This window comes from Perissodus microlepis, chromosome 14 (assembly GCF_051167445.1).
Source record: "Perissodus microlepis isolate ML-2025 ecotype Zambia chromosome 14, ASM5116744v1, whole genome shotgun sequence".
Lineage (NCBI taxonomy): Eukaryota > Metazoa > Chordata > Actinopteri > Cichliformes > Cichlidae > Perissodus > Perissodus microlepis.
Genome location: NC_140474.1, coordinates 8233490 through 8256288, shown reverse-complemented (window position 1 = coordinate 8256288; position 22799 = coordinate 8233490). Strand labels below are relative to the sequence as shown.

The 22799-nt window shown below is 39.9% G+C and overlaps 1 protein-coding gene across 1 annotated transcript in view; it reads left to right on the top strand.

Annotated features, from left to right (window-relative positions):
• LOC146373378 (LHFPL tetraspan subfamily member 6 protein) overlaps window positions 1-20348 on the top strand; it is a 45753-nt gene extending 25405 nt beyond the window's left edge. The window contains exons 3-4 of the mRNA XM_084950217.1: window positions 16186-16284; window positions 19575-20348. Coding sequence (XP_084806343.1) covers window positions 16186-16284; window positions 19575-19693 — 218 coding nt within the window. The 3' untranslated portion in view covers window positions 19694-20348. The remainder of the gene's footprint in view (window positions 1-16185; window positions 16285-19574) is intronic.
• The last annotated feature ends 2451 nt before the right edge of the window (window positions 20349-22799 follow it).

Sequence of the window (22799 nt, the reverse complement as noted above, 5' to 3'; positions counted from 1 at the left end):
TTGGACAAAGGAGCCACATGTCTAGTGATTTATGAATTAATTCTCATGTGTGAAGCGATACCTCATAAGCACACTAATGCACACACCTCACCACTGCCATCAGAGTCAGCATTATTCTTCATATTGGTGATCTAGCCTTGGCATTCTCTGTCTGTGGCAACTTAATTTCCACTCTTGTCATGAGACCTCGCAACGTGTCACAGGGGTTTAAGCAATTTGTTTTGTTTGACACTTGCTTCAGCAGCTTAGTTTCCTGTCGAGGGTGCTGCAGCTGCTGGAGGTTTTCTGCTCTCTTTTTGTGGCTGCTGTTCACCTCATTTTCCTACCCCTCTGCATTCCCTCGTGTGAAAAACCCCAACTCTTATGCCCCGACTCTGTTTTCATCTTCTTTTTCTGAGTGAGATGCAGTGGATGATCAAAGTCTTTCTTCCATGTAGTGGTAAAAAAAGGAAAGAAAGAGGCTTGAAGATGTGGCACAAATGTCTCTTAGAGGTATTTGTTGTGGACTTATACAAAAGTTCTTCGTTTTACCCCCCATACTGGTATACTGGTAATTAATTTTACTGTGAAACCCTTAAAACTAATGCACGCTTAAAATTTAATCAGCCATCAAGAGACCACTTCAAGTGAAACACTTAAGCATAAATTGTGATATTAAACCCCAGGGAAGTATTTGTCCCTCTGCTGGATAATTCCTTTATAATTTGAAATCATTTTCTGAGGAAGGAGGTAATGACAAAAAGATTCATATTTGTGCTGCAAATCAAAGCAACCACAGCGGGATGAAAGAAATAGCAGAATGACAGTCCAGCAGTGAGCGGAGACCAAAGCCAAACTGCTGGATTTGTGCAGCGTCGCTGCATGCATCGCTTGTGATTTATTATTGTGAAGCTTTCATGCGGGACACTTTTTTGGTGTTTTTTATTAAACGGGCTGAAGTGTGTAGTACTTCCCTGAGGAATGATTCATCACTGGGTTGCAACCAAAGCTCGCCTTCCTAATGTATGACCCATTGGCGCAGTCGGAAGAATTTGTCTACCCAATGTCCCCTTGGTTTCTGCGGTTCATTCATCTTTACATTGATTTTAATAGTTGGGGAAATTGGGGTGGGGGTACAACTTTGAAGGATGGATGGTGTGCGAGCATAAAAGTCAGATTTTATTTATATATTTTTTTATAGCTTACAAGGGAAACACTTTTATAACATGGAACTGATGGACTGTGGGAGATTGCCTTTGGGGGTAGTCAAGGCAAAAGTCAGACTAGCGTTTAGTCATGCCTTTTTCTCAGGCAGAGTTACTGCACATTTTTCGGATGCTGGAAACAACAGAGCGTGTGCAAATAAAGATCTTAAGACAATCCCCCTCCTCCGCATTGGCTGTGTGTCTCTGATCCATCAGATCAGTAGCAGAGTAAGGACGTGGTGACCTTCAGGTTTGGGGGGATGGGGTGTTTTTCTCTGTAGTAAGTTACCCAGCGGGCTGAACTCAACCTCTCCTCCATCAAGAATTCCCATGTTCCCATAGACCAGCGATTGTGTCTTAATGAATTCTCTGAATGCTAATCAGGCAGCCCAAGTCCAGGGGGTGGGGCAGGGCTTGACACAGACAACGTCCTGTATAAATATGCAGAGGAAATTTTTCTCCCCCCGTCATCACATTCCTTCTCACTTAGAAAACAAAAAATGAAAGTGAGGCTGTTCCATTTCAGTTATATTTTATGGTTCATCCTATTTCCTAGCTTGCTTTTGTTCTACCTCTTCTGTCAGTTAATAATACACTTGTTTGTCCGATTACAGAGTTGTGACAATTCTGTTTTGATTTAGCTCATGTCCCGCGGATATCCTGTAATTGTTTTGTTCTCACCGACTTTAGATTACTCCAATTCAGTGTGTGTAAAATATTTTGCTGCTGAGACCCTGTTTATATAAATCTTTCAGCACCACTGGCCAGAGGTTATATCCTCGACCATTAATCAACACTCAACAGACTCTTAATCTTTTGTCCGGGTCCTGTTAACCCCATGGACAAACTCTTTATGGCTCAATCAATCAGAGTGACTAGCTCTGAAATGTCCTGTGGTACATTCTCAACAGCCTTTAGCAGCCTATTCAGTCACAGTCAAGCTGCCATAACAGGGTTACAGTAATCAACATTCAAGACAAAAAAAGAAAAAGATGACTGTGCACATGCAGTGACCTACGATCTAGGACAAATCAGTCATAATTTGTGACTGGAACAAGCCCCTCTTTGATCCAAAGACACTCAGACTGAATCAATCAGGGGATGTTTTGTGACCCGAGTTCTATTGACAGTGAGCCTTTGTGGATGCATGACATTATGGAGGCGAGAGCCTCATCGCTGAGAGCTTTATAATGACGCAAAGTTAATTTTGCTGTGAAATTTCATAGTTTTATTCCACAAAGCAGTTCTCTAATACATCATCAGTGTAGCGGACCTGAGTTTTATCTTCCAATTTAAGCTTCTGAAGACACTGGTTCATGTTCATGAATACAGATGGATCTTAAAAAATGGAATTTTATAACTCTGTTTGTACAGAACTAATACACCATGGGTTGGAAAGTAACTTAATATAATATATATATAATTCAGAAAGATTGCTGATAATTGTATTCACAATTTGAGATATTGGTGTAATTTAACGCTTTCCAACTGTAATTTAACCCTGTGAGTAGCAATCTGTCCTGTACTTCTATTACTTCTGGATGCCAGGTCATTGTGCTTCACTTCTATTGTGGAACATTTGTGGAACAGTTTCAGTACACTCTGAAACTTTAATCTTACTAAATGTATTTAGTAATTTAGTCCAATTTAATGTATATGTGAAGTGGCAGCTGACTGAATTTTTGCATTTCAGTCCTTCAGTTGAGTCCAAGTTTGTTCATTTTGGTCAAAATTGATTTTTTTTTATGCATCCACAGGCTTTTTTGTTTGTTTTAAATATAATCTTAGACTTTACTATTAAATTTCAAGGTGTTGTGAAACCATTTAAGTGAGTTAGAAATAACGAATTTTGAGAAATTGAAGTCTAGCTTTGCTTTGCATTGTCTTCCTAATGTTGTCTCTTTAAGAGAAACTGAGAGGTCTGTCTGCCAAGTTATACGATACCCAGGCATACACTGCTGTTAGTCCAGAGTTAATTAAGCAGAAGGCAGGGGGATAGTGGAAAATTAAAAACACCATGAGTAGTGGAGCAAACCAACCATGCTTAAAGAGCATTGTTCCCACATCTTACTGCACATATATATATATTCCTCAGTGAAAGGCAGTATTGGAAAGTCCCAGGGAACTATTGATTTTCATTCGTCCTTGTGGCCTTGCTATAATGTGTGGATTCATATGATCCACTGCTCTTATGGCATGAATGCCTGCTGCAGATTGAAGCCATATGGTTGTGGGAGGCACAAGTGTAATAGAGGTGTAAGGGTCTTTATTGTCTGGGGCATAGTAAAAACAAACTTGACCAGTATACCACCTTTTCATTTTCCTTTAAAAATATGATAAATAACCTATCCATTTATCATCCTGCGTTAGAGTGTGGCTTTTTGCTTTTTCCTAAATGTGGCACTAAGAAAAGCAATGCCATTTCACATATTTGTGGTTGTTGTCTGTATTTTCTATAATTACCCATATAAAGTGCTTCATTTTCAGTCCACCTACTATCGCCCAACCCTTTGGGTTTTAATTTGTCGGAGTTCATTCTCATCCAGACGGTTTCATTTCTTTACCTTAAATGTTTTTGATTTATTCTGCCTAAGGGCTTAACTGACAAATTAGAAACTGTTTATCAAGATGAACATGGAATTTAAGTCCAAGTGCATGTCAAAACAGGAATTAAGTCATCACATTTAGCTGGTAGTCTAATGAAGAAGGAAAAAAATAATCACTAGTTTTGGAAACGACTTCAGGGGCTCTGTATATTTCATCATGCTTTACCGCATCTGAGATTTTAACACCAAAGTGACTCAAACAAGTTTCTCTGTGATGTCGCTTTTCCAACCGCTCAGTGTCGAGAAACTGGACTTTTTTCGGATGATATTATATCATTTGTGAGTCTAACAGCACTGCCCAAAATACAAGGGTTGACAAGGAAGCTATAATTTCATCAGCACAGTCTCCTACAATGTAAGAGCATTAGCTTTATTTTACCTCAGTACTTACTGCACTGTCATGGATGGCATAGCAATATAAAGTATTGTAATAGTAAAACTTCACCTGAAATAGAACCAGTAGCCTTTTCTTGACATCTGTTTGGTTTCAATCTGTAAAGTCACTGGGGCAGAAAGCTTTTCATCCTTGAGTGGACAGGATAAACCAGATATTATAAGATTATAGGATCACAATACCAATTCAGTATCATACAAATTGTCATGAGCACACAGCCACATATAATCTGATCTCTGGCTCTCCATTTGCCCTTTTGTATTGCTCACAGACTACTTGACATGTTGCATAATGTGCTCTCATTTCTGCTATTCTCTTTCTCAAGGGCTCTTAAATGTCAATAGTTCGGCAGAACATGAAAGAGGAGCCACTCGAGCTTTATCATATAACCATTTACCATTAATGCATAAGAAGTTATTTCTTTTAAAAGTAATTTCCACATGTGATCTGAATTGGATAAGCAGAAGAGAATGGATGGGTGGTTGTAAATAAGTAAGACACTAAAAAAATGTTTGACTTTTGAAGTTGTATTGTGGAGATGGGAAATGCAAAACTGCCATCATCTCATAGTTAGCTTAGCTTAGCATGCGGACTGAAAATAGACATTAAGAGACAGTATGTAGTTATGAAACATTTTTTCTTTTCTCAGTATAAAGCCTTATTTACCTTAAGAAATTGTTTACTACATTTTATATATATATATATATATATATATGTGTGTTATCTATGTTCTGGTGATATCCATACACATGTTCAAGGCTTTAGAATTGGCCCCAGGTCCTAAGAGAGTCCCGCTCTTGCTGAACGGTTTTCACATCACACCCACACAATGAAACCCTGGAAGCGAGAGTGACCTGTTAGTTTAGGGAATATTTGATTTTTGAGAGCAGAGTAAGGCTGCTTAAACTCAATCCAACTAAATCCCTGGTGGTAAGCTAGCCTGGTGTGTGTCCCAGAAGGCAGCGTGAATGTAGTGGGCCGGGATTTTAAACACAGGCTGTGGAGTACTTTGTAGCTACACTTGGCATTGGGAGTCAGTTTTTCCTTGATCCCTGAAGCGTTGCATTGTCTTTTGAAAGGAGGCTCTTTGTGTTTGCGGTATGGAGCAGCTCACATGATGAGACCCAGTACTGTCAAAGGCATTTTGATATCAGGCAGTGTCTGCATGGAGGATACTAAAACATTCATTGCATATTTGGATGCTATTAACATGAATATTACAGCGTAGATTGCAATGTCTTTCATTTGCCTCTCCCTAGAAGGCCTTGTGCTAGCATGCTTTTTGCTCATTATAAAGGGTAATTAAGAAAGGAACGCAGTGCTGTAGGTATATGCTGGCTTTCGGACACATGGCACACCATTATGCTTTTCTGTAAGGCTCTGTCAGTGGGAGGAGGGAGCTACTCGACACATCAGATATGACCCAGTTAAAACAGCTACACAAGACCCTATAAAATAGATCCTACCATGAGGAGGATTTTCATCGCCTTTGGCTCTGTTGTGCTCAACATACATTTTCTTCTACATTTGACTCTTGATGGAAAAGCTATGACTTACACACAGAGATTCCAGGCTGCCATGCAGATCATTTCTTCAACACTTTGCCATAGATGCATGTTATTTAGCACATTCCTCGTCTTTCTTTTAATTACTGAAAATTGATTTGAAAGAGGGCTGAAAAACTGTTGCCCAGAATAGCCTGAGAGTTGTCTTTGATTCCATCTGTGTCATGTGCAAGCAAAGTAGCTTACTGTCACCACCCTGCCACCAAGCTTCATAGTGATAATAAGTCATTAAAATATTGCTAGATAGCTCAAAAGCTAATCTTTCTTTGGACTTTGTTTGGGGGGGAAATGAGGCAGCAAATTGATAACAGTAGAAGTCAAGTGATCCAGGAATGGTAGGGTTTCTAAGATATACAATATGAATATAATTTTCAGGATTTTACACACTAGCTTTAGCACAGAGGTGACTACATTTAAGAGAAAGGTTAAAGTATGCATTGCATTTAAGGAAAACTAAATGAGTAGCATTTGGAAAATAAAAAGGAGAAATTTCTCTTGGATGCTGCTGAAATTCTTTTCTTTCTTTCTTTTTCCATACCTCCTACTTGCACTCTCATCTTAGCCAAAAGGAGGGGGAATGATATCCAATTTGCAGTATGAGATCAGAGGAGACATTGTTACGCTTGCAGAGAGCCATGGGTTTGTCAGTGGAAAGGGTGAGACATACAGAAAATATCTACGCCCTTGTGTGAAAAGCTCACTCTCCGCACGCATCCAGAGGATGTTCTCTTTTGAAAGTTACTTGCTACGTATTTAGCACAGCCCATTTTCAGCTTGTGCACATTTTCTGCACCGTGTTGTTCTCCTGGGCTAGCAGACCGAGAGAGGTTTTGATCACGCCCGATGAAGCAGAAGTTCATTTTGTTTGTGTAATTGGTGTTTTTATTAATTACTGGTTGTAGTAGGAAACTGTGTGACAAATGAATGGTGTGATTAGATAAGGCCAGCTCTTGACAGAACGCCTTTAGCAAAAGCACTGAAACACATCAATAAAACACAAACTGCTCTTTCCGCCCAGGGCCAGTGATGTTGACTGATGGGTGGACCAGGAGAGAAATGAGACTGAGTTAACAGCAGAGGGGCACAGGCAAACTAGACCTGCTGTTCATCATTTCTGACTTATTTTTGGTCATCGAAACTGATTACATCAATCATTAAAGTCATTAGTCATTAAAGTTTTTGATTTACTCAAGTTTTTCCACAGCCCTAACTTATAAGTACATTTTAACTACCACGAGTTTATCTCTGCCCTAAGTTCTGCTTGTAGAAAATATTTGTCACGCCTACTAATGACAAAATTATCCTGAAGCATAGTCCAAATTTCGTCAACTAAACTCTGTAAGATCGTCTCGTATACTATATATCTCTGACAATATAAGGAACTTACTAAATTGACTTGCTAAATCAAGATACAGTTGACAAAATGTTAATTTGATTAGCCACTAAACTGCATAAGAGTTGTTGATGGATATTTAAAACACTCTAATTCACTTTTGTTCAGCTTTCTTTAAAGTCATTCCTGGAGGGCAACTGATGTTCAACAGACAAAAGGCAAATAAGCCAAACAATGAGAGAATACATGAAAAAACATGTAGGTTTGCAGGATGACATAAAAGTAAAACCACACAGACATCATATGAGCATGAAATAATAATGTGGGTGTGTGAGTGTTTCTATCAGCTTGACCTTTTTTGTGGGCCGGAAGCAAATACCAAAGAGAAGATGAGGCGGGTGCGTCATGGAGATGATGGTCACACTCTGAATGAATAGTCAGACTGTGTTTGTCACAGTGCTCTGATCTCACCGACCGGGTAAGTAATAGAGTTTCCTGTGTTTGATATTCAAATTGTGAAGCAAATCATGGAGAAACATGAAACTAAACAGAAGCTGTGGACTAGCAGAGTTTCTGTGTGTAGTCAACCAGGCAACAAATTTATTCAGTTTATTATTAGCTGTGACAGTGTGGCAGGTACTGTTTTCACCTCATGAGTCTGTCTGTCAGTTTCATCATGGCAGAAGACGCCATCTGTCGTACTTTGGCAATACTTTGCATGTCGGTCTGGGCAGATTTTGTCAGCATAATAATGACATAATAGAAAAAAAACTGCAGTGAAGACGGTTGCGTTGGCTCACAGCACATGTGATGCAGCGTGCACATCGACACTTGGGATGCAAAGAGTCGTTCCAAAGGCTTATTTCTTAGAATTTGTAGCTTGTTGAGTGGGTGGTTGGTTCAGTGGGTTTTTTCCTTATACATAAAGACAAATAAATGCAATTACAGATCAAACTAAAACTGCAGTACTAATATTCTGCTGAAAGGATTCAGTGAATTAGGTTAACTTAAATTCAACTACACTAATGCATCAACCATCTTGATGGTTCTGTTTTCTTTGTTTTCAGTATAATGGCAGGGACACAACCGGCCTGCCAGGCTGAGAGGGTGCAGTTATAGAGTCCTTGGTGTGTCTAACAGATTGTCAGGATATGATGTAATATGATGGATGTAGGGATGTCAGAAAGGGTGCAGTTTTTAAACTTGTAATTTTAACAATAACTGTGCAAATAACAGAGGTAATTGTGTGTAGTTTAAATGAATATGAAGTTCTGCTTGGAAGTTGGCCATGGTCCAGCCCCTGGGTACCAAGTAAGGATGTTTTTTCACCTGTAGTTCGTTTACTCTGGTCTGAATTATGAGTTTGTAAAGGTGTGGCTTTTTCTAGCAAACAGGAAACACCAAGGGAATCAAAAATGTGTCGCTACAAACCATGCGAGAGCCCTCGCTCCACTTATTGGCCACATGTGTCTGGAGCAGGGAGAACAAAAGTAAATATAGGAAGAAGGTGCCATGTTCGCAACTAGTGGATAACAGGGAGAATTTACTCCTGCATGTCTATGGTAATCAGCCACATCCCAGAATGCAAAGCATATGTGGCTACGTGGAAGACATGTTACTCAAACCGTACCATGCACAGTTTGGTAGCTGGGTCAGATCAAGATCGGATCACACTGTACTTGAGTGTGATTGCTGTGTTGACATCTGCACAAATGGACTGTACCAAGGGGAAAGAAAACCAGATTTCAGTTTCCACAGACTCAACAGTACAAGTATGAAAACACCTTAAAAAGAACTGAAAAAGCATCTTTCCCACTATGTCTTTTCCAGCTGCCCTGTATGCAGCAGGATCACAGAGGTAGCTACTTAACAAAATAACATGAATAAACTAAAACAAAACAGCTGAATATTAATACTTGATACTTTTTAATGACTGGAAAACCAATCAGAAGACTAACAGTCAGCTGAAGCCAAATGCCAGTCACTTGCAGCAGCAGCAAATATTTATATGCTTCACTGTGCACATCAAATATCACATACTTCACATACCCTATTTAAATCCCTCCTGTCTCTGCACCCCCCCCCCCCTTTCCTCCATCTAACCATCTCACTGCTCCTTTCAAGTGAAACTCCAGATCCCTTTCTCACTCACAAAAAATTCCCCAACTTTTCCAGCAAAAATGCTCACACAGGAGTAAGCCCTGCTAAAACGACTAAGCCACTCTAACTTGAATGACGGAGCCAATCAAAATAAGATTTTTTTTAAAAAAGCAGGCAGGGAAACGTTACATGTTATTGTTTGTCTTGTGTTTTAAATGAAAGAGAATTCATGCCTCGACATGCAGGGACGGGTCTGTGAACAGATTAGTCACACTGGCCTCTTTAGGCTGATATGACACTGTGAACCCCTGGTGCTTTTCATTATAGCTCTGGAAGATAAACACGGAGAGAATGACAATGTGGCTAGAGTCACGTTTCATGCATTTCCTGGAGTAATGAAGCAGTTTATTGATCGTGTAGTTTTTATCCATCTTTGGCATGTTTCTGGTAAGTAAAAGTCTAACACATATGCTGAGCAAAGGGTGTATAAATAGAAGAACAAGACTGTCTTCCCAGGTGTGGTTGCTCTTACATTTTCCTACTTCTTTTGGATGATCTTCCAAGCCCAAAAGGGACTGTCTTACATTAAGCCAGCTCACTCAGGCACATCCACACTCCAATTCCCTGGCCACAAAAATTCTCTCCAGCTTTAGCCTCTGCATTTTTCCCCCTGCCCTTTTTGGCCTCTTGAATGATAACCTTGAATGGTATTGTCTCGGGGCATGAAAGAGGGTAAAGAAATTCCTTGGGTCTTGACAGAGAGCAAGAAAGCTTGACAAAAGGCATCAGCACTGCCTGAATCAGAGAATGTGGGGGGATATGAAAAGGGGGCAGTTTTTCATTCAGGTAAAAAAGCATTGACAGAGAAAAAAAGATAGGGAACAATGGCTTAGTCGTGATGGAATAAAACACTTCTCTGTATGCTTTTTAGGCAGGCAAAAATTTGATTTGAAAAAAGTGCTCAACTGTGATGATGAAATCTGAGGCAAGCAGAGGCAGAAGAAAGATCACTATATTAGAGCAGATTTTCTGGATTGTACACTGATATGTGAGGCTGATTGTATTTGGTTAAATCTATTTAACCCAACTCTTTCAAGTTCATAGAAGAGCCTTTCAGACAAGCTATTAGCCCTGACATAGTCATTCCGATAATGACCACACGGAGATCAATTGAAACTCGATCATGAATAAGTTGCCTGGCCTCATATATTCTGCACTGCACTCACTATCCAGCCCTTTCCTCCTCTTCTTCACCCCATCCACCCCTGAAGCTTATAAAGCATCAGCTGGCTGCCAAAGCAACTGAAACAAAACTTCAAAAATGGGGGGGGGACGCTCTACAAACAGTGGTTGCTGGCGAAATGCAGTAAGGCAAACAAACATACCTCCCAGATAGAGACGCACTTGAACCTCTCCTGATCTCCCGAAATCTAAGGGGAATCTTTAAATTTGACCTGAGGTCATGATTGATGCTACTAAAGAAAGCTAGCTCTTTGGATCCTTAATCACCTCTGTGGAAAGCACACACGGGGTCTGTGGATGATGGTGCTGGCAGATTTCTAAAGATTATGAGTTCCTGCCTTGCCTCTGCAACAGCATTCTGGTGAATTCCACTAACTACCCTATCATGACAGCTTAGAGGAGTGCTGAAATAGTAAAAAAAAAAAAAAAAAAAAAACAAGCTCACTAAGTAACAAATTTGGCTTTTCAGTACAGTTCATTTGACTTCAGTTGCACTGGAGCAGTAGATAAAACTGAATTTTAAAAAAGCATGCATGCAGATCAGTGCAAAACTTTTCAAATATGGGCTCAAGCAACGACTAGTGGACTTAGTAGTTCAGCCGGGCACAGTTGCCATGACAATTTGATATCATTATGTTCAAAGTGTGGCTGTTAGGGAAAGGCATTTCATTACCCCCCAGTAGTGAAAGGACACATTTGCTGGAGGGAGAATACCAGGAAGGGCTACAGGTTTTGCAATAATACACAGAACAGTTGTGTAGATATAATGTGACCTCCTGTCTAGCTGATTATTGCTGTAACAAACAAACACTTCAGAATATCCAAAGATCCTTCAGACAACTTAGTTGTGGCTTGGTCTGGTGATCATCTCTAATAGTCTGAAGACATTCTGTTGCAGTTTAAGTCAAGACTAGAAAAATATTATAGCCTGTAAAAATGTTCCAACTTCAGCAAAATTTCCAACATACTAGAAACTGATGTCGCAGGATACTCTAAACCAGCGGTCCCCAACCCCCGGGCCTCGGACCGGTACCGGTCCGTGAGTCGTTTGGTACCGGGCCGCGAGAGTTGAGGCTCAGGTGTGAAATGTATAGTTTTCAGGGCTTTTATCGGTTTTCAGCGTTATTTTGTTATCGTTTTTATCGTTTACTCAGTTTTCCTGGGTCTTTTCACGTGTGTTATGAATAAATGTTCTTTTTTTCGGTACCGGTACTAGTTTTATTTTGTTGTATTTATCCGCGACACCTTAAAGGCCGGTCCATGAAAATATTGTCGGGCATAAACCGGTCCGTGGCGCAAAAAAGGTTGGGGACCGCTGCTCTAAACTAATATCTCATTTTTGAAAACCAAATATCGAGTTAGCTCTGCCAATCATTAATCTACATGAATGACGTCATTTTCATGTTACCCAGAAAGATATGGCGCAGAGGAATGCGCACTCAAAACCGGATCGCAACAAATTGGCGCTTTCGAGAGTACGTTTGCTGATAGTAGAGCCATGTGATTCAGCTAATAACTCAAGGATTTCATCATTTGTGAAGCCACGCTGAAAATAATCAGCAATTTGTGCATTAATGACTGGCTGTAATACTGGTAGCTTAGCTGTAGCATTTGTAGCTGAGGGCTTCAGCTTCCAGGTAAAAAGGAAATGATGTCATTCACATAGATAACTGATTGGCAGCGCTAACTCGAAATTTCGAGTTACTTTTCTCAAAATTTTGAGTTAATAAGTCAAAATTTCAAGTTATGGATACTTTTTTCTTTTTAGTGGCGGAAATGGGCTTCCATAGTTATGCTTATAATCACACCTCCGACTTTGACCTATGGGTGGCACTCAAGAGAGCGTTAAATGTTAAAAGAAGAAAGAAGACACCAATGCAGGAATACTATGGCTTATCCAACAGCTCTGCTGCTTGGACCCCTATTACAGTAATACCAGCTGAACACAGTATAAAAAATCAAGTGGACTAGTTTGAGAAAGTATCTATAGAGACAGTAAAGAAACACAAAGACCATCAACATATATTCTACATAATGTGGTAGAATATTCATCAATAGAGATAAATGCTGTACAACCATCAGGCATAGCATATATGGACCATTATAGTTTAATCATAACATTACACTAAAAATCCTCGCAGTGGTTACAATGTTCATAAGGAGTGCATGCACAAAAGCTCTCTCTGACATAACCTCCTGTCACCATCACCCCATCTGTGAAGAGAAATCTGCTCCACATGCTGAAAGCTACAGGAGGAAATCAGAGTGGTTATTAAAGTGACAGGCTACAGAATAGTTCGTATCTGTAATGGAACTTTTATGTTCACTAATTCTTTGCTTAAGAGGTAGATTTGATGGCACAGACATTTCAGCGGGTCAGTTTATTTTGGGGGGGGGGGGGTATTAGGTGTGATAACTCCTCTGCCTGCCTCTGCCTCTGTGTGTCGATGCAAGCTGTTGTTGTATATTTCTCATATTTGTCATCCTTTCTGTCAGTCTCAGAGTGTCATCTAGCTGCAGCAAAGGCTCTGTGACAGACTTGTGGTTTATTCCACTAACTATTCTCATGACAGCTTATAGTGGAGTCCTGCAACGATTTCATCATGAGACCATCTGCTGTTCATGTTGTCTGAAAGAGACGATTTCCTTTCTGTGCTTTGGGAAAAGCTCTGAAATACCTCAAAGACCTCAATGAAACGAAACGACTCGTAATTCAAGACTTTTAAATTCTTTCAGAGAATCTGTTTTGCAGCAAAGAGAATGTGAAGTTCCATACAGTAAAATGCTGTTTATGGTTAATTAGCTTTAGTGCTTGTGACCGTCGTGTGTCTGTAACTTGAGTAGGTTTCACACCAGGACTCAGGACATTAGATTTAGGTCACAAAATGTGAGAACATCTTGAAACATTTAAGAACAGTCGCAATAAAGGAAATCTTCAATCTGACTTGGAAAGGCACAAAAGGTCGAGAAGCATATCTATAGCTGACAACCACACGCTAACTGACACAAATCCCCAACTGTGTGTTTGTGCAGATCGGGGTGTAGCAGTGTTAGCTTAGGACGGGATAATAAGAAGGATGAGAAGTATCTGACTATAACAGCGTGCATGCAGAAGGAGAGCCTGAGGTAGCTGCCTCTCACAACAGCACACTTCTTTCTAACAGCTTGGCTCATGAACATTATGTGAAAGAATGTTTTTGGGGTTTTTTTCTTTCTCAGTAATCTTTTTCCTACATCCCAGTCAACAGCCCCCCTACCTCTGGTTTTCAATAACCAGTGTGGAGTGTGGAGGATGGGATTTGATGGAATTAGCCATCGTGAGTGGAAAAAATAAAGAAATCAAATAAATAAAAGCCAAAAGAGAAACGTGGGACCTCATATTTACACCTTAGCAGTGTGCCCATATTTTTTGTTCATCTGCTCCCACAGTAACTGTCTTAATAGTGTTACGGTAACATGTGAGCGCTCACATTGATTTCACCCACTGCAGCGTTGCAGACTCTGGGAGTTTACTTCCAAAAAACAACAGCCAACAGTGACAGTTCACATGGAGACCTTTGATTTTAGGCGCTTACACAATGAACCTCAGCTCCAGTCTTTGTTGTGGCAATAATTCCCCTCCCGCCCGTAGTCTTGGAGCAATTTCCAGCGTTCACTGTCATCATCATAATCTGACCTGATGTGGAAACTATGCAATGAAGTCTTTCTTTTCCCATTCTACTCTGTTTGGTGCCTGCAGAGCTGAGCAACTTTATGGTTTTGATCGTTTTAGCAAACGTGTTAACCAAAGTATGATTGAGAATTGCCATCAAGTTTGATTTTTCAAATGGAAATATTATACCTCACTGGATAGAATAATAACATCTTTGGGAAATAAAGTCGTTTTTTTTGCTCTTTTTTCTTTTTTTTACCTCCTCTCATTTTGCTGCAAGGAAATTCAGTTTGATTACATGCTGCTCTATCTCTGCATTACACAACACTTGAAAGAGAATTTTAAATTATGTTAAATATTAATCATGAATACATTATCATGCTGGCATGCTTTACAGTCTTTGCTATTACAAATTTGAATCAAAACATACCGAGTAACATTATGTAACCGAGAAAATTTAATGGCTGCGTGAATGTGCCCTTCCTCCTAAATACATTTTTGCACCTTTTAAAATAGTGGGTTTTTAGACTCATCAGGTATCCATAGTGGTTGCTTGAATAGGGATTTACATCAAATGCTCCTGTTTCGCTTTTGCTGCAGTGCACGGGCTAAAGGTAGTATTTTTAGGTCTGAAGGAGGAACTCGTCTGAAGTTTTCTTAAGGGTTTGAGGGAGAAACAGCTCAGTTGTTATGTATTAAAATCCCTGGATCCCCTCTGATCCTGAGCTGTAATGACACAGACATGGTCAGAGCCTTTTGCTATCCCCTCATTCTCATCAACATGCCAGAGTTTCACCCAATTGATTTTCTAACACCAGTGCCCTATAGACAGCCCGTTTTCGTTTGTCCTCTTGGCTGTGACCAGGGACAACACAGATGTCTCTTTCACTCTACCTACTCCTCCTCAGATGTTAGCCAGTTTGTCTAGCCCATCCTCATTAACATGTGGACTAATTCCTGCTTGTTATCTGGCCTAGATGTAATAAGGCAGACCTGGATGGCAGGGGTAATCAGGTTGGAAGGCAGCGCTTTCTTCCCGTCTCTCCCTCTGCTGCCATCATCACATCCCATAACTGATAGCAGAGCAGACACATCTGAGGGGATTAAGCTAATGTGATGGCAGAGCCACCTACCGGGGGCCTCCACAGGGTAATTTTAAGAGACAGGCCTTGACATCCAGGGAATAACTTGTCAAGACCTGGCTGCAGGCAAATATTGAGGATATTAATCCTTAATGTAATGGCCTTGACTAGATTTTGCTCTTGTCTCTGTGCGCAGCTTTAGGCATAATCATAAGTCTCTTTAATCACTGACATAAAGAAGTCCCTCAAGGATTTTCCAGAGTTTTACAGTAATTATTGTGTACCAAAAATGCTTGTTTTTTTCACTGTTGCCTCAGTGAGAAATTGCCAAGTTATTTGCATATGTTCTCATTCATTTGTTTCAGTTTTATGAGCTACATGGCTGTGGTGCTTTGTTTTGTTGCTGTATAAATGTGATAGAGTAGTAAAATCACAGCCCGTGTCATGTACCAAAGGATTGCGAGGCTTAGTTCAGAGGTAGAACTGATGGACGCAGTGAGTGCTGCCTCTCTGGCGATATGTGCTAAAACATAATAGGAAGAACAAGAATGAGAAGCTGCGGATAAGGAGAAGGAAGAACCACAGAGGTGAGGTCACACATATGCCTGTAGAGCAACAGCTCATTGTCTCTTTTTGATCATTTTAATTAAATCATTGACCAAATAATGAGGAAGAATCCGCACAAAACCTGAGGTTAAAATTAATTAAACCTTGCTTGATATCTGGATGGAACAAATAAGAAAACACATGGCGCTTTGCATTTTTATTCAGAGCGCTTAAAAGATTCTTAAATTATAAAAAAAACCCCGGAGAGGCGAGGTTTCCTAAAAACAATGCTGGCCTTCGTCAAGGAGCTGAGCGAGCACCTTGATGATGAGTTTGTCCTTGCTGCAGGTTTTATCTCGTAAACAGTGTCTTTGCAGCCTGCTGCTACGTTTTGTGATATTTTTGAACTCCCGGTGATCGGTCTTTAGTGCTATTCCCTCGTCACATGACCCGACTGTCCTCCTCTTCATCTCGTTCTCAGGTCTGCTCATAGGATCGGGCTGCGCACTCTATCCACTGGGATGGGACAGCGAGGAAGTACAGCAAACCTGCAACAACAGCTCAAGCCAGTTTCAACTAGGTAAGATGTCTGCAAGGGAGATCCATCACACACAGAGGCTTTAATTACACACAGATGGTTCATAAATTTGTGCCGTGCTCGCTGGATCTTTTATTCCCAAAAACAGACGAATCGCAGAAAACGTGAAACAGACGACCGATGTTTGTCTTTATGTGTTGACATGCTGCCTTTTGTCTCTCTCTGGTAGTCAAAAAAGATGTGATTTCTTGTTGTTTTGATTAATGCATTTGGAAAAAATTAACAGCAGAAGATCCAGTAGCTGTCCATTTCCAAAATGTTTTATAGCTTTAAATGTGTGCCGAGAATAAGCAATACTTTGATTTGTGCTCTGCATGCAGCTGGTATTATCAGGACTATCTCACAGACAGTAATATGCTACTTTATCAGACACTAGGGAGGTGGAAAAGCTTTTCATACTGCGGCTGCTCCTTTATTTGATACTAATCAAAGAGTGTTTGGTTTTTCACTGGATGTAAAATATTTTATTGGGAACTTGGATTAATATTATTAACAGACAACACAAGAATACATGGAGATTTTTTTAATGTCACTGGATTAAAATTAAAAGGCTCATCCTCTCTGAGGATCCCTGGAAGCATCCCAGCCCATTTTGATATTCGTCACCCACATGCTTGGATCTTGACTTGATCTGAATGCTTAGTGGGGTTCACTAAAAACACTGAGTGTGGACCATGAATACTCAAAATCAACCTCAAGAAAATTCAGCTCTTATATTTTTGTCCAGAATCAAAGCGTGCCGTAGGGAAAAGAGCACCAGAGAACCACTAGTCCAGGGATGGGAAACCTATAAAAACAGATTTTTGAATTAAAAGAATCTGTATGGAGCTGCACAAAAGATTTGACCTGCATAATAAAGGGGACACAGATTATCATTATCACTATAGATATAGGTAATTAAAGCCTACTCCCATGTGAATATTCTTCAGTTTATGAGATTTTTTCTATCCTCTTCACTACAATCATTCTACTTTTTACATTTCATTACAAGTTTAAAGGAAAGAAGAAAAATGTGTATCTTTACTAAATCTTATTACCAATAAAACAAAACAAATAGTGGAGGGAATAAATACTTACTAGCATTTATAGGCCTGCTAGCTCTAAAGCTTCTACCTGGGTTCACACAAATTAAAAGTGAACAAGTTTGACTATAAATGAAAAAAGTCAGTGAAAAACAGATCCGTTTAAATTTCATTTTGATTAACGTGCAGTTTGGTTTGCTCAGATGTCTTTCTTCCTCCAGCGACATACAGTAATCAATCTTCAAGATACACTTTTTGGGGGAAATTTCTGCTAATGCTAATTTCTTAGTCGTGAAAGCAAACAAATCTGCCCATGCGCTACTTTTTCTTTGCTTTTTTAGGTGGGATTTGAAATAACTAGGGGGACTGGATTATCTATGCTGCATGCTACCGTGCTACCGTTCAGCATACAGGTCAAAGAAGGTGCCGGGAAACAGACATATGATGCACATTTCAGTGGATGCAAACATTAAAATGTAATTCAGCACACAGTCTACATATGTTTTTTCTTTTCGCAACTGCAGAATATGAAGAAGCACTCACACAGATTCTAAATAAATAATAAAATGTTAAAAAAAAACTAACCACTGCTTAATTGCTTATTCATCCTAATCAATTTTCCGACTGGAAATGGGCAAAATAGCCGCAGGTTGTAGTATTTGTATCCCATTTCATGAAGATGTGCTCTGTCGCTGCTGAGATGATACTCTGAACAGATTAATGAAAGACCAAACAGCTTCACTGTCCTCTCCAACTGTTGCCACAAGAAAAAAAAATGCAAATGTTGCTAATATGAAGTTAAGAGTTGCAAGTTAATAAATGCTAAGCAGCCAGATGTATTAGGAACACCATCAGCAAACATTAACTGTGATTTTTAATACAGTTTTCTGTCACATGAATTATGGATTCACACCGATTCTGCCATTCTAGCAGCATCTGCTCTTAAACCACATAATTCAAACAGATTTCTCCCCTTTAAATTTCAAGAACACATCACCACACGCTATCAGAGGTAATTATGTTGAATTCGCAGTTTTCATTTTATTTCCTCTGTGGAAGAACAGGCACATATACGTTTGTGTTAACAAGTGCTTTTGGTTGAAAGTTTTGTTCAGAGCAACTGGCGACTCAAGGTTCGTCTCATTTATGTCAACACTATGATAAGATGGTGACGACGAATGATGCTTTCACCACATCTGAAGCTGTCCTTCATTAATTCATCTCTCATTAATTAACCATGAAGGCTGTAGTCAGTGCTTGAAAACTCTGAATGCCGCTGCAGGAGGCATTAACTGCGTACGTGTTCATTTCCATACCTGAGTTCAAAGAAGCAAAGCATGAAGGATCCGAGTGATTCCTGTGATGGGATATGTTTTGCAAGTGGAAAATACCCTTGTCGTTAATTTGAATGAATAGATAAGCTACAGTCACATTTAAAAAGAGGGGATGTACTTTTTGTTAATGCCACAGAAAAAGAGAAATAAGTATTTTCAACACTTTCAAAAGAAACTCAACCACTGTATCCTATTTCATAATTCATATAATTACCTCTGATGATTATGCAAGGTGTGTCTAAAGGAGGCACTTAATGGTTTAGGTTTTATTTGCGTTTCAGCATTTTGTTGCATCACTGTAATTTCCAGAGACTCCATTTCTGCATTTCTTCAAGTCTCTAATTGTTCATCTCCCACATAGCAGACTGTTTGCACGTGAATTGGTGCTCTGTTTTGTGCATATTTTCTCAACAGTGCTAGCTGTATTTCACAAGAAGATGGGAACATAGTAGCCTGAGCAGAGATGTTAAGTAGTTGCCACCATTCTCTGTGATTAATACTAACACGTTAATGTTAGATCTAGGGCAAGATCAAAGGCGCGGTGCGGAGTTCTCGTGATATATCTCAAACAAAATGATTGTGCGTTTCAAACTAACATCTGAATGGTTCACTGTGTTTTACATAGCGTAATGCTCAATTATCATTCAAAGCATGGGTGAGCTGTTAGGTCCAATTTTACAGTGTAGTTGATCTGAGTGGAGTAAACATTCGAGTTCCCCTTCATAGCAGAAGTGATGTGAGATTTTTAGGCAGTTTTCATAAAAAGGGCTATACATGCAGAGTAAGCTGTGTCGTTCTCCATTAAAATCAAGCGACTGTCTTACTGGCTAAAGACCTATTTGCCCAGATTAATTTGAATCTGTTAAAATGTTTTTCTAGAGGGTGAAAAGACCTTTTCTTTTTTCATCCTCTGCAGGTTCCTGTCAGATCGGCTGGGCGTATTACTGCACAGGGGCAGGAGCGGCGGGTGCTATGCTGCTGTGCACCTGGCTGTCCTGTTTCGCAGGGAAGAAGCAAAAGCAGTACCCTTACTGAAGAGAGCATCAGAGAGACGGGGACAGGCGGAGACCTCGGGCGGTACGACAAAAGGGAGAGGACTCTGTGCACTCACACCAGTACAGCACATCAGGCACCAAAGACATCAAGTCATTATGGTGCTCTGCACATCATGGGACACTACTCATCTGACAACTGCAGGGACTGTTTCATAATGCAGCACACACACATGGCTTTGAAAAGCTGTTCTTAAATGAAAAATGTAATGGACCAATCCTGTTTGTAAGATTGTTACATAACTATTTCTTTAATGAAAAGTGTATTCTCCCTCGCTTTTTTTCTTTTGTCTTCCTCTTCTTTGGTCTTTAATGTTTATGTGATAGTGCGCCCTGTGATGAACAGAAGTAATATTGCCTCATTGTTACGTGAAGTGTTTGCAGTCTCCTCTTCATCACTCATTCTTGCCTTAAACACAAACAGAAATGCAATAATCCCTATAATGTAAAGCAATCCGACACTGGCTGCCTGCTTCCTCGATTCAGACCCAAAAAAAATCAAAGCATAGTTTATTTAACACATTCATAAGATATACATTGTGTATGGTAATGTATTTTATCATTTTATCACGTTTTGTATTCACCCTCAAATTATTCTTTGCCATTATGTTTGTTTTGTAAATAAATGTTTATTGGAAGTCTGGTTTTTCAAGTCTTCTTTGAGTCGACGCCCCGGAGCAAAAACGAACAGTCGTGCATTCCTAAAAAGCTTTTTTCCCATGACTTCTTGATCTTGATAGTGTTCGCTACATGTGGGAGTCATTTTTTTTCTGATCAACAAAGAGGATAAGGATGGGCAGTGCTGTGAATTTAATTTTTCCACCTTATTGATGAAGTAAATTTAGTACCCTCTAGCCAGAGTATTTGCCTTTTGATCAGGCTTCTCAGCTTAAAAGCTTCAGTCTTCCAGACAAAGCCTGAGATGCAATCATACCCTGGGAAATTGAGGCGCTCTGCGTCCGTCGGGCCATCAGTTTAATGTCAGGGGTTATCTCGTAGCTCCTCACCCTGCCTTCACAGTGTGAATAACAATAATGGCAACCTTTTCTTAGCAATTACCGCCGCTGTATGCGTGTCATTAGAGGTGCGAGCTGAACACAGCTTTTCAGTTACTATTTTTAGCCATTTGTTCTCTGTTTTTCTTTCTTTGATTAACAAACACCACATCCGAGCTCAAGTGCACAAAGTCAGCTCATTTACAATGCAGCTGTTCTCGATGTGTTTTGGCCCTCATTAGCATGCCCATTTTCTCACAATTTCTCAACATCACCCAGATAATGGCAACGCCCCCTCCCCTCCATCCCCACTGGAGAAATATCCCTCTCAGTACTTGCTCTGTTTAATATATTAGTATGACTCCTCTGCATTCTGCTCTCTCCCTCTCTCTGATCTCCTGTGCTGATTGATATCAGCAGTGATTGTTACAGAGAGTCAACCAGATGCCTCATCAGCAGACACAGACACATTGGGGTCACGTTGGAGCCTTCTTTTATATCTGCACCCGAATCTCAGACTGACAGGGTGTACCATTCAATCTGAGATCTTGTAACAAGTAAGAGGCTGATTGTCTTAAAACATGATAAATGAGTGGTGGCTGAGAAATTCAGTTGCTCGCATCAGCTCCTGAATGAAGACATATTACAACTGACGTAACTGACGTGAATTTAGACTGACTGGTGCTGATGTTCACCTTGAGCTGTACATATTTTTTGTGGTCTAAGAATCACAAACAGATTTATAGACACCTCATTTATGCTGGAAGAGAGCTAAAAATAAGATTAGATAGCATAAGACAAAGAAGTTTGTTTTTTGTAAGCGAGGGTGATGATTTAAAACCCCAATGGAGTCAACAAACAAATTCAAGTTAGCCAAAGCTTTAAAGACCAAATACAAATGATGAACTATGAAGTCATGTACTCAAAAAACAGGATCACATCACCACAACTGTAGTAGTATACACTTACCAGCTCACTTTATTAGGTAAACCTCGTCAATTGTTTGCTATTGCAAAAATCTAATCGGCTAATCACATGGCAACAACTCAGTGCTTTTAGGTATGGATGAGACAACATCTCAAAGTTCAACTGAGCATCAGAAAAAAGGCGATTTAAGGTGATTTTGAATGTGGCATCATTGAATCTGATGCGCTACAGCAACCGAAGACCACACCAGCTGCCACTCCTATCACCTAAGAAGAGATAACTATGGCTCCAGTTTGCACTGGCTCAACAAAATTGGACAACAGAATATAGGAAAATCATTGCTTAGTCTGATGAGTCATCGTTTCTCCTGGGACATATGGAAGTTTGGACTAGCTTAACCATAGAAGCACGGATTCATCCTAACTTGCTTCACTGGTTCAGACTGGCCATGGTGATGTAACGATTTAGGAGATTTTGTGTCGGCTCCTCAAGATGAACTGAGCATCCTTAAATTCCACCGTCTACCTGAGCTGTTTTGTTGACCACATCGATCCCTTTGACCACAGTGTGCCCATCTTCAGATGGCTTCTTCCAGCAAGAAGAAGGCATGTCAAAAAAGCTCAAACAACCTGAATCTGGTTTCTTGAACATGAGTTCACTAGATCTCAATCAAACAAAGCACCTCTGGGATGTGGTGGAACAGGAGATTCACATTATGGATGTGCAGTCCACAAATCTGCAATAATTATGTGATGCCACCATGTCAATATGGACCAGAACCCCTGAGGAATGTTTCCAGCACCTTTTCAAATCTGTACCAAGGCAGTGTTGAAGGCAAAAAATTTTTAATACTTTAAAGGTCAGCCTAAGTAAACTTAATATAAACAAAAACAAAGAAAGACTACGTGGACTGGATCCAAAAGAACCCTAAGGCAAATTGTCTATTTCCGAATTGCTTTTCCTTTTACCTTTAAAAGATGAAAAACAACATTAGGAGAAATCAGCAAAGACAACGTAGTGAATGTTGCTTAAATTAGAGGCAGTTAAAACTGCAGCATTTTAGGAGGATTACAACGCCCCTGAGAGCTTAACACACTGCAACTTAAGAAGAGCACATTTCTGTATTGTCATAGCAGCAAAGATGTTTTCCTAATGTTTTGAGCTCCC